General features: G+C 37.6%; 1 protein-coding gene across 1 annotated transcript; it reads right to left on the reverse strand.

Moving 5' to 3' along the window:
• Positions 1-253: 253 nt before the first annotated feature.
• On the reverse strand, positions 254-14,580 carry mc5r (melanocortin 5 receptor). The gene is given in 2 exon segments (NM_001102922.1): positions 254-2,084; positions 14,414-14,580. A coding segment is annotated over 1 exon segment (978 nt). The 5' UTR covers positions 2,014-2,084; positions 14,414-14,580; the 3' UTR covers positions 254-1,035.
• Between the last annotated feature and the right edge of the window lie 290 nt (positions 14,581-14,870).

Below are 14,870 nucleotides of genomic sequence, written 5' to 3' on the forward strand. Positions count from 1 at the left end.
ACTTGAAGTGCCAGAACTAGTGATGAGCAAATCTGTCCCTTTTTGCTTTGATGGAAAATTCGCGAAACGACAGGAAAATTAATGAAACGGTGAAAAATCTGTGAAACGTGTTTGTCGTGCAACTTTTTGACGCATGAGCTTTTTGTCTTTATTTCATGCGTCCGAGCCTATTTTGACATGACCGCACCCATTTGGCAGGACTGAGCCTATTTTGATGCGACCATGCACATTTTGACACAACCGTGCCTATTTCTTTTTTTTTTTAACGCGCAACAAATTTTTCCAGGGTGAAATGCAGAAATTCGCTGTGAATCCATGCCTGCCGCAAAAATTCGCTCATCACTAGCCAGGACCTATTTTGACTCCTAGTCCAGACCTGGTTACATGTTGTTGCCATATCAAAGCATATGCTCCTTTATATCATTAATATGAATTGTGATTTTAAGGAATACATTTCCAGTTTTTCAAAAACCAGCAAGAAAATCTATAGCATTTAAATGTAAAATGTAGTGGTTTATTCTTCCTGATTTATAGGATGGGCGACTTATTTTTTTTAACATCAATTAGGGTTGATTCACTTAAGTCCGATAAAACGAGCGTGTGTTTGTGAATCATGCATTAGTATTATTTGTGCTCGAGAATTAACGCAATGCGTTAAAATTAACGCCTTGCGATCGTGCGTTGTTTAGCGACTTAACACACGCGATAATACTTTAGCAAATCACGCATTTTTTCGCGTCAATTTTAATGCAAAAAAGCATTAAATCACACTTTAGTGAATGAACCCTAATATATTATAAATGCAACATTGCCAACATACCAACATTACTAACATGTTTAAACTCCTTTTCATATAGTACATATTTAACATGTATTTTGAGGCTCAATTGCTTTGATATTTTCAACGGTGACAGGCCGCCTCTCTCCCATCTCACTTCAAGGTGAATTAAGCAATATTATGACCGCAAGAATAGAATTGCCAGAACTTTCAATAAAAGCAGAGAAAATTTGATAAACATATTTTTCAGGGTGTTATTAATATTTGCTAGGCAAGTCACAAAACATTCGCAGGCTATAGCAGCAAATAATTTCTTTAAAAGTTTTTCGCATTTCTTGACTACGAAATGCATAAATCATAGGATCAATTACAGAATTGCACATTATTAGTATCAGGTACATATTGAAATGGGACATAAAACACACACAATAAAGATTTTGTGGACAGGAAATCATCAAAATAAGGTGGAGAAAAAAAGGGGCCCAGCAGACAATAAAAATGCCAAGCAGTATGGTTAAGGTAATGGCTCCCTTCATGCTTGTTCTCTGGTGAACTGAATTGTAACCAGGTAAGGCTGCTATTCTCTTAACATGAGTACGAGCCAACAAGAACATGTGTATATATAAGGACACCATGAGAAAAAGCATAGTGAAAAACATTGTAATAAGACATATTATAACATATGTTGATTCATAATAAAGTATGAAGATGATCCCACATCCTGTGCAAAAGGTCCATATGCATGCTATGATGATTCCAGCTCTTCTCATAGTCATAATGTTATGGTAACGTAGAGCATAAAATATGGTGACATATCTGTCGACTGCTATAGCCAGCAAGCTGCACATGGAAGCCACCACAGATATACAAATCATCGAATCAAAAACATTGTCAATATGACGTACAAAAGTCTCTTCCATAATTAGATGCCTGTTGTTGATCAGATTTATTGTAATGGTTTCCCAAGCATTGGAAACACTAACTAACATGTCGGCGACTGCTAAGCTACATACAAAAAAGTACATAGGTGAATGCAAATTCTTGTTCTTTATAATTGCAAAGATGACTAGAATGTTTTCTAGGAGACTCACAATGCCAAGTGTGAGGAAAACTTCTGCAGCTATTACCACTTGCTCACATGCTGAGGACTTAGTCTTTCCAGTTGGCACTGTATTATTTCCTAGCAAGCTACTTATATTAAGTTCTAGAGTAGATTGCTGCAGAGATAAATTCATCACTGATGGAATATAAAATCTTCTTCTGTAGACTGATCTTCTGAAAGATTCCAGTTCAGCATATTTTTATCCTGCAAAAAGACAGAAAATATCATAATATACAACAATACTGGTTTACAACCTCCTCTTTTTATTTTCTATTTAATTCAAAAGGTTAACACGGGACTATAATCTACTGTTAGTAAAGACATACAGTAAGTCTGACAGAAAAGTCTCCTCTGTCCAAGACTACAGCTTTTACAGTATGAATTTTCCTCACCATAAGATTACACAGGATGCAAAATTGTTATAATGAAATGGTACAATTGATTTTGGTGGTGTTGGAGGTTGTTGAAACCACATAAACTCATTCCCATTTAAACCACAATTGTCTAGTCATTTATTAAAAGATCTGAATATAAAAAGCACAAATGAATTAAAATGCAGAAGGAAAGGTACAGCATTGTAAGCTTAATGACACAACACTATGCAGTCACCACCCACCATGTGGCATCATGGCAGCAGGATCTGGACAAATTAGCAATCTTTGCAGCTAATAAAATCATGCACCTCAGATTTAAACATTTTCCAAGACGTTTATACCCTTAATGCGACTAAATTTGGCAAGTCCTTGATGGAGAAGGACCTGGGGGTACTTATAGACAAACTTAGCTGTGTCACTCAGTAACAGCAAGGCCCAGAAAGGTATTGTCCTTCTTTCCCTTTACAAAGCATAATTATAAATATATAAAATGGGGGCATACAATACAACATACTCTGATTCTTTATTCAATTCTAGGCCATTCCAGGGAACAAAGAAGTCTAAAATGTTTTTTACAGTGAGAGCTGTGAAGTTGAGAAATCTCTCCCTGAAGTGGTTGTACTGGCAGATACATTAAGATGTACTACTTTGTAGCAAGTGAGAAAATACAGTAATTACAATAGGCTTTGGGTACAAAACTGATCCAAAGACTGATCCAACTGTTTTGGGGTCAGGAAGATATTTTATAACCCCTATGGCATATGCAGACACAGGGTTTTTTGCCTTTCTCTGGGTGAACTAGCAGTTAGGCAGCTTATATTTAAATTGCTATAGTAGGAAAAGGAAAGTTTAAAACAAAGTAAACTTTAATTAGAAAGGTTTATGTAAATACAGCCATAAAACATTTACAGAACTGCTGCTCTGAATTCTCAGTGAAAAGAAACCTTGCATGTTTTTGCTTCTATTTTGTACACATGATTTTCAGTGTTAGACTTCCTTCTCTCAGCTTAAACCTTCAGGGCACAGACATGAGCCTGTGCAACTTGCTCCTCTCTCCCTTCTCCCTTCTTCCCCCTTTCCTCCATGCTGTAATCTGAGCCCAGCAGAGAAGTGATGTCAGACCAAGCTAATATTGCAGCTGCTATATTAACCAGGTACTCAGGTATGGTAAACAGTCCCATTCCAAGGGACAGGAAATCATCAAAATAAGGTGGATAAAGAAAAGCCCCCCAGCAGACAATAAAAATGCCAAGCAGTATGGTTAAGGTAATGGCACCCTTAATTCTTGTTCACTGATTAACTAAATTATAACCAGGTAAGGCTGCTATTCTCTTGACATGAGTACGAGCCAACAAGAACATGTGTGTATATATATATATATATAAGGACACCATGAGAAACTGAAAAACATTGTAATAAGACATATCATAACATATGTTGATTCAAATAAAAGTTTGAAGATGATCCCTTAATAAGATACTTAATAGGAGACGTGTGGAACATCAAATATTGCAAAGAAGAATTAAGATGTTTAGAATACTGACATTTCTACGGATATCAGTAGTGATTAAACCAGAACAAGTATGTTCATTACTGGACCTATGCCTATGTACCACCTATTTCAAGAATAAGTTCTACAGGCAGAAGCATGGCTGTGTGTAATTTTAATTACAGAACACACATTTGATTTTCAGTTCCCAATTTAGCATCTGATTAATAACTTTGTAAGGTACAAAAGGGTGGCATAATTCCGACTTGCAATGCCATTACCTGATTACACGGCCAATGCCAGTTCTTTGCTGTTCGGATGGTAAGACTATTACTTATATCCAGACTCCCACTTCATTTGCAGATAATTGGGAAACTATCCAGAAAAAAAATTTAACTTTTATTATAAAAATAAAAATACAGAAAAAATATTGTGAATTAAATACAATTAAAACTCACACTGATTCATTTTCAGAGTAAGTCGGACCATATATGTTATGCTGCGTAGCAAAACAGGCACCCCCACATACGTCACATGGCACCCCCACATACAAATAGAGGAATCTCACTGTTCCTGCCATCAAGCATATTGGCGGCAAAACAATAATATTATCCAGTCCTTATAAAGGAGAGCGGTTTCCAGCTATTTTACATTCTACTTTATCTTGTGTTTATAGTAAGACTACCCTTAGTTTAGATTTGGGCTTATCAGGAGAGTATAGAGAAATAAGCCTTCCTATCCCAGCATATTGTTCAGTTTAAAAATTATTTTTATCTACTTTTAGATATTTTATGCTATTTTTATTTCCATAATCTTATATTTTTAAATATAAATCCATGACACTCTGTCTGATCCAATCTGTAGAGAGACTTCAAAAGAGGCGGAGCACCACGTGATTAAAAATAAGAACAGTTTTTATTCAGTCACAATAAAAAAGGCACATGTACATCTTACGGACCTACGCTTAACGCGTTTCGTGGCATCCCGCCACTTCATCAGAAACGCGTAAAGCGTAGGTCCGTAAGATGTACATGTGCCTTTTTAATGTGAATAAAAACTGTTCTTATTTTTAATCACGTGGTGCTCCTCCTCATTTGAAGTTTCTCTGCTATTTGGGGGCATTGGGAGTTGGTCTGCGAGCAGCACACCTGTTTCTTAAGCGGTAAGTGCTGCTGTGTTTATATATTTTTTCTATGTGATCCAATCTGTACCCAGCTAACCCTCATCACTTATTTTATCTATTTACTAGGATGATATGCTGGTATGGATTAGTTACTTAACTTATTATAGAAATGTTAAAGACCTATTATTGTGAATTATATGATACTTTGAAAAGCCTTGCTACCCACCATCAAACACTAACCCTAACTAACCCTACCCACCCTAAAGCTGGCCATACACGCACCGATACTATCGTACGAAACCTCGTTTCGTACGATATTCGGTGCGTGTATGGCATGTCGGCGAGTCGACCGATATCGCAGGAAGCTGCTGATATCGGACGACTCGCCGATCAGCCAGGTTAGAAAATTTTGATCGGGTGCCATAGAAGGCGCCTGACCAAAATCTGCCATCAGGACTGAATCGGCAGAAGGAGGTAGAAATCCTATTGTTTCTACCTCCTTATCTGCTGTTTCAGCCCTGACTGTGTGTGGCGGATCTGACGATGTTTCGTGCGACCGATGGTCACACGAAACATCGTCAGATCGCCACGTGTATGGCCAGCTTTAGACTAGTGTCTTTTTAGGGAAATGTATAATTTGAAGTTTACAGTCTATGGGACTAGACCTCTTGCAGCAATGGAAGCTGTCAAACAACCAATTTTTACTGCATCAAGCTCCAGATACTTTCTGTCCATCAGCCAGTCAAAGCAATATTTATATTAAAATAGCAATATTAGCAATAAAAATAAAAATATATATAAATATATAAAAAAATATATAAAAATAGCAATATTAAAAAGCAATATTTCTGCTCAATAAATACATCTTAATAAAATCAAATTATTTCATTGTTAAATTGTATTGTGTTCTTCAAATTTTATATTAAAGGGACTACTGTATACCATTTTAAGGTTTACATTGTCCATTGGACATAATATGAGTTAATTATAGATTTACTTCCAATTTTTTTCTATCCATAAGCTTCTTTAAATGTATTAGAGCAGCTTGAAGTTTTAGCTTTGCCTTAGCAGCCATTTTGTATGGGTACAATAATACTTGGAAAATAGATCTTTGCATTAGCCCCTTTAAATTGCATTAATATGTAGGTTTGTTTAAAGGAGAGGGAAAGTTAAAATCACTGGGCAAGTGCTAAATGTTAGGCACCCTCCAGGCTGGTGCTCCTGTTGGAGAAAATCGCACCAGTCTGAGGTACATGCAGGCGAGTGATCCTTTTCCTTCCTTCTCCTTTCGCTGTGATCCCAGGGCCAGTCAAGAAGCCTTATTTTTTTGTTAAGGTGCGGTTTTTCACTCTACTGCCCTTGCACAGCAATTTCAAAGAAAGAAGACAGAAGACAATCACTCACCTGGGTATACCCCGGGCTGGTGCATTCTTTTACTAACAGTAGCACCAGCCCAGGATATCAGGTAAGTGAATAAAATCACTGGGGGGTATCTAACATTTTGGCACTCCCCCAGTAATTTTAACTTTCCCTCTCCTTTAAACAAACCTACATATTAATGCAATTTAAAGTGGCTAATGTAAATATTAATATCCATTTTGCAAACATTATTTCTTATCTTAAACCAGCACAATATAACATTTTGTATTCAGCAGGTGGAGTTAGAAACCTCTCTCTTTTCTTTTAGGAGTGTTTGAGTATCCAGCTCAAGCTAAGAGGGTTGATGAGACCGCCTCATACATATGCAAATAAGTCAAAAGGGATTCTGGGAACAAATTCCTTTAGGCTCTTAGAAAAATCCCCACTCCTGGCTCTACCTAAGCTGATCAGAAAACCCTGCACTACACTGATGAGCCCCAAGAAGGGCGAAACCGGTCTGTAGTTGGGAATCTGATCAGCTATTATCCTGGCTTTTGCATTGAAAACCCAGTGGGTAAGCATTAGTCTATAGGATAAACCCATGTAAATGGGACAAAGCCCATGTAATTGGGACTCTTCTAAGAGCCTAAAGGAATTTGTTTCCAGAATCCCTTTTGACTTAGTATCCAGCTCCAAATCACCTACCATAGGTCTCTTACATATTATATATACAAGAAGCTGACAGGGAGTTAGCAGTCTCCAGTGGTGCTAATTCGCTAAAAAATGGGAGTGTGGTCAAACTATGTTCTACCCATATACCCTAGGTTCTACTCATATACCCAAAAATGCCAGTATGGGTAGCACTTGTGCAGAAAATGGTTAGACTGTAGTAAAATTGATCAAAGCAGACTAAAGAACAACCAAGAGTATTCACTGCAGTGTAATGTTTAAACAAACAGCATGTCTATTAACCAGACCATAATCAATGTTAATGGCAAAACAGCTAATGTATATCTTTGGGGGTTATCGCTTGCTGCTTCAAGTTATGGAAAAGACACTTTCTAGAAATCCTCAGGTCCCATGCATTCCATAAGCTATACTTGCAACTGGTTGTCTTTCAGGGTCCAAATGATATTTATGATATCAATGTATATATGTCCTACAAACATGTGGTTTATTGTATATTCAGCCCACTACAATGATCAAATAATGGGTGCTGCAAACTGCATCAATGGTTGAAGTACTTTTTGAGTTGCGGATGTTATAGATAATTAAGGGGGGTTATGTAGTAACAGTAACTGCCATGTAGTAGAGGTATCACCAGATCAATACTCTACCAGGAATCCCCAACCTTTTTTACCTGCGAGCCACATTCAAATGTAAAAAGAGATGGGTAGCAACACAAGCATGCAAAAGGTTCCTGGGGGTTCCAAATAAAAGCTGTGATTTGCTATTTTGTAGCCCCTATATGGAATTGCAGCCTACAATAATCTCTGCTTGGCAGTACATCTGTTTTTATGCAACCAAACATGCCTTTAAGCCAGGAATTCAAAAATAAGCACCTGCTTTTAAGCCACTGGGATCAAAATCCAAGGGGTTGGTGAGCAACATGTTGGTCTCAGTTCACTGGTTGGGGATCACTGCCCTACACAAGCAGTAAAAACTACCTTTGGCATATGGCTGCATAACCCTTTAATTGGTTGCTCTTTGAAGACATGCTTGCTGAAGAATACAAATTGGAATTATTATCTGAAATACGTCATTTAATGGATTTTTTTATTGTTAATTAGGAAGGAAGGAGGGAGCATTATGAAACACCCAAGATGTCTATCTACATTTACAAAATGATAGAAATTACAGCAGACATAAAGAATGCATGCTACAGTTATGGAAATCAATTAAATTATATGTATCAGTGCATTAAAGCAAGTTAATTATCTTGAGTTATTTTATAGTTCTTTTATGATATACAATACCTGGGGTCCCACTATTCAAAAAGGTTACATTATCCATTAATGCTTAAGAGATATGGGAACATTTAAAATAACTTACATACTGTATATTTTACAGAGGAGACTGGCATTCGTTGCATGGAGAGTGCTATCTGTGATTGATTGATAGGCTAATCAGCCTGATGCTGCAGTGGTCTTGGCATTCAGATTGCCATGACAAATGCAATCAGTCAAAAACTCTTTATGCCAATGTATTCCAAGTTACTTCATGTCCTTTACTGCAGTCTACTATTACCAAAAATATCTGAAATGATGAAATAGTTTTGACATTTCAACTTATATTTCTGTGGAATAATGCTAGTAAATTATGAGAACATAAATTCGAGTTGTTAAATTATTTTAGTGATGTTTCCCTTTGAGAGGATAAAGCAAGTGCCATACAAAAAGGGTCATTAATGGGCTGCTATTTTTAAACCAGGTCAAGCTGACATTACTTGTGGAGGATACCGCAGAATGGAAAGCTTAACTATATTAGCAATGTCAAGAAGCAGGCAGTGCAGGGGGTACATGCTGCTGGATTTTAAAGTAGAGAGGCTATTTATATAGATTTGTTTGCTTATACTTAAATTAGTAATCTACTTGCATGCCCCAAACACAACACAGAGTCTATTGTAATATGAAATAGATGTGTTTCCTTGCTCAAATGCTCATATAGCTAACAGCCCACATGTTTAAGATAGACATGCAGTGATGAATGGAGTGATTATCATGTGCTGTCTGGCATACGACTAGAATCCATTATATGTGCAGATGTTTGCAAGACATTTTAACAATGTTAGTGCTCAAAAAGGTAGGTTTCAGCTTGGATGTGAAGATTCCCACAGATTTTCATGAAAACATAATGGAAACTACTAAGGGCAAAGAATAAAGAAAACACTACTGAGATGTAAAAAGGTTCAGATGTGTACTATGTTTAACCGAATGCAGAGGGTGATAGGAGGAAGGAAATCAAAGAAAGAATGCAAAGAATATGTCAATTACTGTGCAATGAGCACAATCGCTACAAGGAATATATACAATAGTCTATAATGCAACATAAAGATTCTAAGATCACAATGAAATCTTAGTTAAATCTCAGCATGAAAAAAAACTTTGCTCCTGCAGATGGAGATTTTTAGATATGTATTAATTAGTCTTACTTCGTCATACTGGCATTTTCTCTTTGGAAGCATTGAGGATCTCAAACCTACCAAAATCCATTCAAATGCACAAGCATGTGTCTGAGAAGTGAACTTTCTGTTACTCAACTTACTCAAGAATTCTCAAGAGTTCTCGAGTTTCTTTCCCGTTAAAAGATTATAGGAACTTTGAAAACTCTAGAAAAAGTGATAAATTACTGAGAATGAAAAACAATTAAATATGTCTTACAAGTTACAAACAATCTATGTTTGCCCTGAAATTTTCAAAGCCTTATTCAATCAAATGTATAATCTAGAACTTAGAGTAGCCCAGGTGGGATAAAATTCAAGCATAATTCATCATGGTAATTGGAAACATTGCCATTATACAGTTATTGTTAAAGGAAAAGGAATGCCAATTTGTTAAACACCCCCTAGTGATTATAATTGCTAAACTTAGACCCAGGCTAATATTCTAATGAGGGTCAAGCAGCCATCTTGCTTCCTGTTCTTGGGACCCTTACTGCTGCTGCCCCCACAGCGCATATGAGCAGTGGAGCCAGGGCCAGAACTAGGGGTAGGCAGAAGACGCATGTGCCTAGGGTGCAATGGTGGAGGGGTGCTAGGCATCTACCTCTTCTGCTTGCCTACCCTGATTTCTGACCCTTCTATAGCTCCTCACTAGCCGAGCTCTTCTGTGCTTCTAGCACTCCTTTCCCAACCCACTCATTACCACTCACACCCACTCCTCCCACAACCTTCCAACACCATTCCTTGTGCTTTGCTGGCAGCAGAGAAATTTATGGCGAGTAGAGGAGTGGGTGGGAGAGGCGATGAGCGGCGCATCCTGCCAATGGAGCAGTAAGTGTTTGGCCCGGCACGGAGTAGAGCAAACGTTTGTGAGCACAGATCAGCATCAATGGAGACAAGCATGGAGGCAAGCATGGCACTCACCAGAATATTACCCTTGTCTGGGTATTTTTCAGAGAAGAAGAGCACCAGCCTCCAGTTAGACATTAAATTGCTGGGGTGCCTAAAAAGTTAGTACCACCCCATCATTAACACTTTCCTTGTCCTCTATATCGCACTTCACCAAAAGCTTAGGCACATGTAACTGCACCAGAAGTAGGCTGTTAGGGAGTACAATTCCCAGCAGTCTCTTGCCTGCAGAAACAATAACATGTCGTTTTTCTAGAACAGCTTGTACCAAAGTGCCAGAGGCTGGCGTTAAAACTAAGCAAGCTTTATCATAAAGCTTGCTTTATGATACCAATTAACACTCACAGTAATGCTGCTCTGAGTCCTTTTGTCAAAAGAAACACAAGAAACACTGCATTTCTTTCCTTTTATTGTGTACAAATGGTTCTTTGTATTAAACTTCCTTCTCTCAGCTCAACGTTCCAGGGCACGGGCTTGAGCATGTGCAGTTACTCCACTCTCCTCTCCCCCTCCTTCTCTCTCCCTCATAGTCCATGAAACTCTGTTAGAACAAATAAGCTCTCCTAATGAACAGCAGTAAAGATAACATAGATAACGTTAAAAAGTCAGCTTATTGGGGGGTTCATTACATGAGTTTAAATTAAAATTTTAGATTCAGAGTTACAATAGTAATACATTATTTTCCATGTGCTATTTGCCACTTCAAGTGTAGTTATAACAAAATGATAAACAGGGTAAAGTACAAAAAGGGGATTGGGGCAAGGGACATAAGGACTCACAGATGCTAAAATGGGCACTGAATTGGGCTATATTGCTATTCCATATGCACTCATCTATACATATGATTTAAGCTGATTTGCTTGTTGTTAGTGCTTTGATGCAAAAGGCAGAATGAGCAAGGTGCAAGGGAGTCCTATACTTTAAACTAAATTGCAGCTAAATTGCACACAAGCATTTCCAGAACACAGACATTCACAACAATGCAACTTGTGCCTCATTTCCGAAAAACAGGCACAGATTGCAGTGAGTACGAGTTTTGGGCCTCCCCAAATTACACGTGAAGTACGTTATTTGTGACAAATGTGTTGCATTTTGTTAGTAAATGCTCTGCGGACGGGAGAGGAAATCTAAGGGTTTTTCTGATTTTATAGAAACAAAATTGCTATAAGCTAGATTTGTGGCAGAAACCAATGTACCACTTAATCAAATGGAAAAATTTACAGTTTTAAAAGTTATAAAGGCTCATTTATCATGAATGGGGGAAAAATGCAAGAGCACCCCCTAGCGCTCAAGTCAGAACTTGTTCCCCCATTCTGGCTGCAGTCAACAACTTGTTGAGGGTTTAAATATCTGGCTTAAGGCACACACCACAGCTCTGTCCTTCCGCCTTTATTCCTCCACCCCCACCCTCATTAATACAGCTTTGCTGAACGCAGGCAGTGTTGCACTCATGGGGGAAGCCACAGGTCTCTGCACTCCAAAATGACCTGCAATTTTTTAATCAAGGAAGGCAGTGTAGTGATGTGTGATTCACTTTTTTTCGCACTTTGCACACTGCCTTCCTAATATATGACCCCCCCTCTTGTATCACTTTAATGTTTTGTAGGCAGGTATACATTGGTACATACGAGATACACAGGGCTGTGCCTACTTTTCTGTGGCAGCATTCTTGTAATGCTTTAGGGCCGTTATCTTAGTTACGTATTAAGAAAGCATTCAGTTTAACATCCTCTACTTTTTCAAATGGAGTCAGTGGAGAAGTGAAGGTGGGAAATTTTAACTTAAGTTACGTGTATTTTTACAGCATTAGAATGCTTAGCATACATTTTGCCTATTGCTTTAACTAGAAAATCTACTGTATATAATTTGCTCTACACAATGCAAAATCTGAAAATGAAAATAAATTCTCATTTTACTGCCTCTTCATATGAGAACAATCAAAACATATCAGTGATCCACTAAGAAGCTGTCTGTATAATGAACTGCTCCTTATCTCACAGCCTAACAGGCTGCAATTAGTGGAAGGGGATGTTTATACAGAGGGTTTCTCAGCTGAGTGCTAATTGTCAGTGCCTTGTGTAGTGCAAACAATGAAAACAAATATATATTCTAGTTAAAATAATACACAAACAATATATTCAGCACAGACTTATTCCTTGAATTCATCTTAAGAAGGGGGTACAGTATACTGGCCCTTTAACTAAATTCATAATTAAACAAGAGCATCGCATGATTGTTCAATAGAGCAGATAGTTTACACATCTAACACTTCTGTTCACTTCTGTCCCAGAGGAGGGTGACAGGTTGTTAGTTATTTTTTTTTCTTCCCATTTGTTTAAACTTTTTTTGATTCTCCTTCCTTGCTACCTGGTGTTTCTTAAAGCCTTTTGTACCCACTTTGTATCTGTCACTCAGTCAATGTCTTTCATATGGGTTCTATGGGATTGCTACTGCAATACTGCTGACAGCACAATGGAGGGGATTCTACAAAAATCAGCTGCTCTGCTAGCAATGCATCACAGATCCCTGATAAAAACAAGGGTATCCATGATATAAATCCTGTAAATTGCATCACAGAACCATTGCCAGAACCACTTAGATTTAGCTATATCCCACTACAAGAAAAAATATGCCTGCCCTCTTATAAAACAAATTGGGTAAACATTCTGGCACACATCACAGATTGATTAAAACCAGCAAATGCTTATTGTGAAATGCCCAACAGCTTACAGTATGTGGGTACAGGCATACAGTTTTTGCAGAAACATGAGTACGCACATAGAATTCAACTTGTGATGACAACAACATTTTGTTTTTTGGCTAACAAGCTGCAACTGAATTTACTGCATGGTTAGTTCACATCATTCTGTTGAATGGAGTCATGAGTTTGCATTTGGGTATCACCAGCATACAAATAAGAATACCTCACTTCTTCAAAAACTCAAGAGGTATAAACAAATCAGAACCCAGTTTCAGATTTTGCTGCCAGTTTCCCTTTAAAATACTACACATTGACACTTACTGTTCAGGTTGAGGTTAGGAATTTAAACAGCTTCCATGCAGGGTTAACAACAGGAAACCATCCCGTTATATATAGAAAATTGCTAATTAACAGCTGCTAATAACTGGCTTTCTTGTTTTCCATGAGGGCACAATTGACTGCTTGAACATATGAAAATAACATAACTTACCTCTATCCAGTGACAAAGCCCTCTCAGTGGGCAAAAGCCTTACAATTATTATAGTTCCTGCAAACAGATGTATTCCTTATGCAACTTTTCATTTATAACCTCAATAGTAATTCATTTGCAGCCTATAGTTAAGTAAACTCTGGCCACAGCCTGCTATTTATGTAGAATATTATTCGAGAAATAGACTTCCTGTGATTGTACCAGAGTATTTTCATTCTCAGAGCTGTGATTTCCCAGATAAGCCAGTTTCTGCAACTGATAAATATGATTTCATGCATCCAGTATTTATTTTGGCAAGAAGGATATCTTTATTTTAGTTACTGAATCATGTAAAAAAAAAAAAAAAAGCAATAGACAGTCTTACATATTAGTATTTTAGTAGTTATGAAGGATACGTTATTTGCTCGTTTTGCGTTTCATATGCCTTAAGCCACAGTACTTACTGTCTACATATAACAGGAGGGATGTCTATTGTATCATAATTTCATACAAAGTAATAAGATGCCCATATGCAGTTACCTTTTTATTCCACTATTCCACAACCCAAGGCAAGACATACTGAAATGAAGCATTTCTCTGGGGAAAGTGTTTTAATAGCATGCAAATCTAAAACACAATTGAAATTCTAAATTTCTGTACTTAAAGCATATAAAGCATATAAATGTTCTAAACTGTCATAAAGACCAGGTGCTCATACAGAATATTGCTAGGATTAAGATGCAAGAGTACAGAGAGCAGTGTCTCTAACCATGTTAAGAGCACTTGTGTCAGCTATTAAATAACTGCTGGTCCATAAAGCTGTTTCTTTTCTTATGAACTGGCTACAAATGAGTTTCTCCATTTATTAAGAGAATTTAACTGCTAGCTCTTCCTACCAATGTTAAACATGCATCTGCTAAATAATCCATTTCTGCTGCAATTTCTTTACCTGCTGTAGTTTATGCATCTTGAGGAATTGCAACCTTGTGAGTTGCAGCTCTGTGCTTCTGTCTGGCAGCATGAAGTTGTCCCTTCTCCATTGTGCCGAGGAGGCTGAGCAGTTTGTGTTGTGTGAGAGAGAGAAATATTCAGGCTACTGTTATGTAATCCACAGATCATTCACTTTCTTTGGTTCACGCATGGTGCAGTTCTTTCATTTAAACCCTCATTTATAAAGACTGGTATGTGGCATCTAACTCCTCCTCTCCTGCCTGTCACAATCTCAGTCATCCTCTGTTAAAAGGAAACATTTTGATTTCACAGCACCACCATATGGTGCTAAGCATAAAAAAAGCATCTGCATGAGTCCAGAAACACCTAAAGGGAAATTCTATTTAACACATTAAAGCAGTAAAGCACTTTGGTGCTCAGAGAGAATTTGTAATGTATCCTTCCTTGATTCACTA

This window comes from Xenopus tropicalis, chromosome 6 (assembly GCF_000004195.4).
Source record: "Xenopus tropicalis strain Nigerian chromosome 6, UCB_Xtro_10.0, whole genome shotgun sequence".
Lineage (NCBI taxonomy): Eukaryota > Metazoa > Chordata > Amphibia > Anura > Pipidae > Xenopus > Xenopus tropicalis.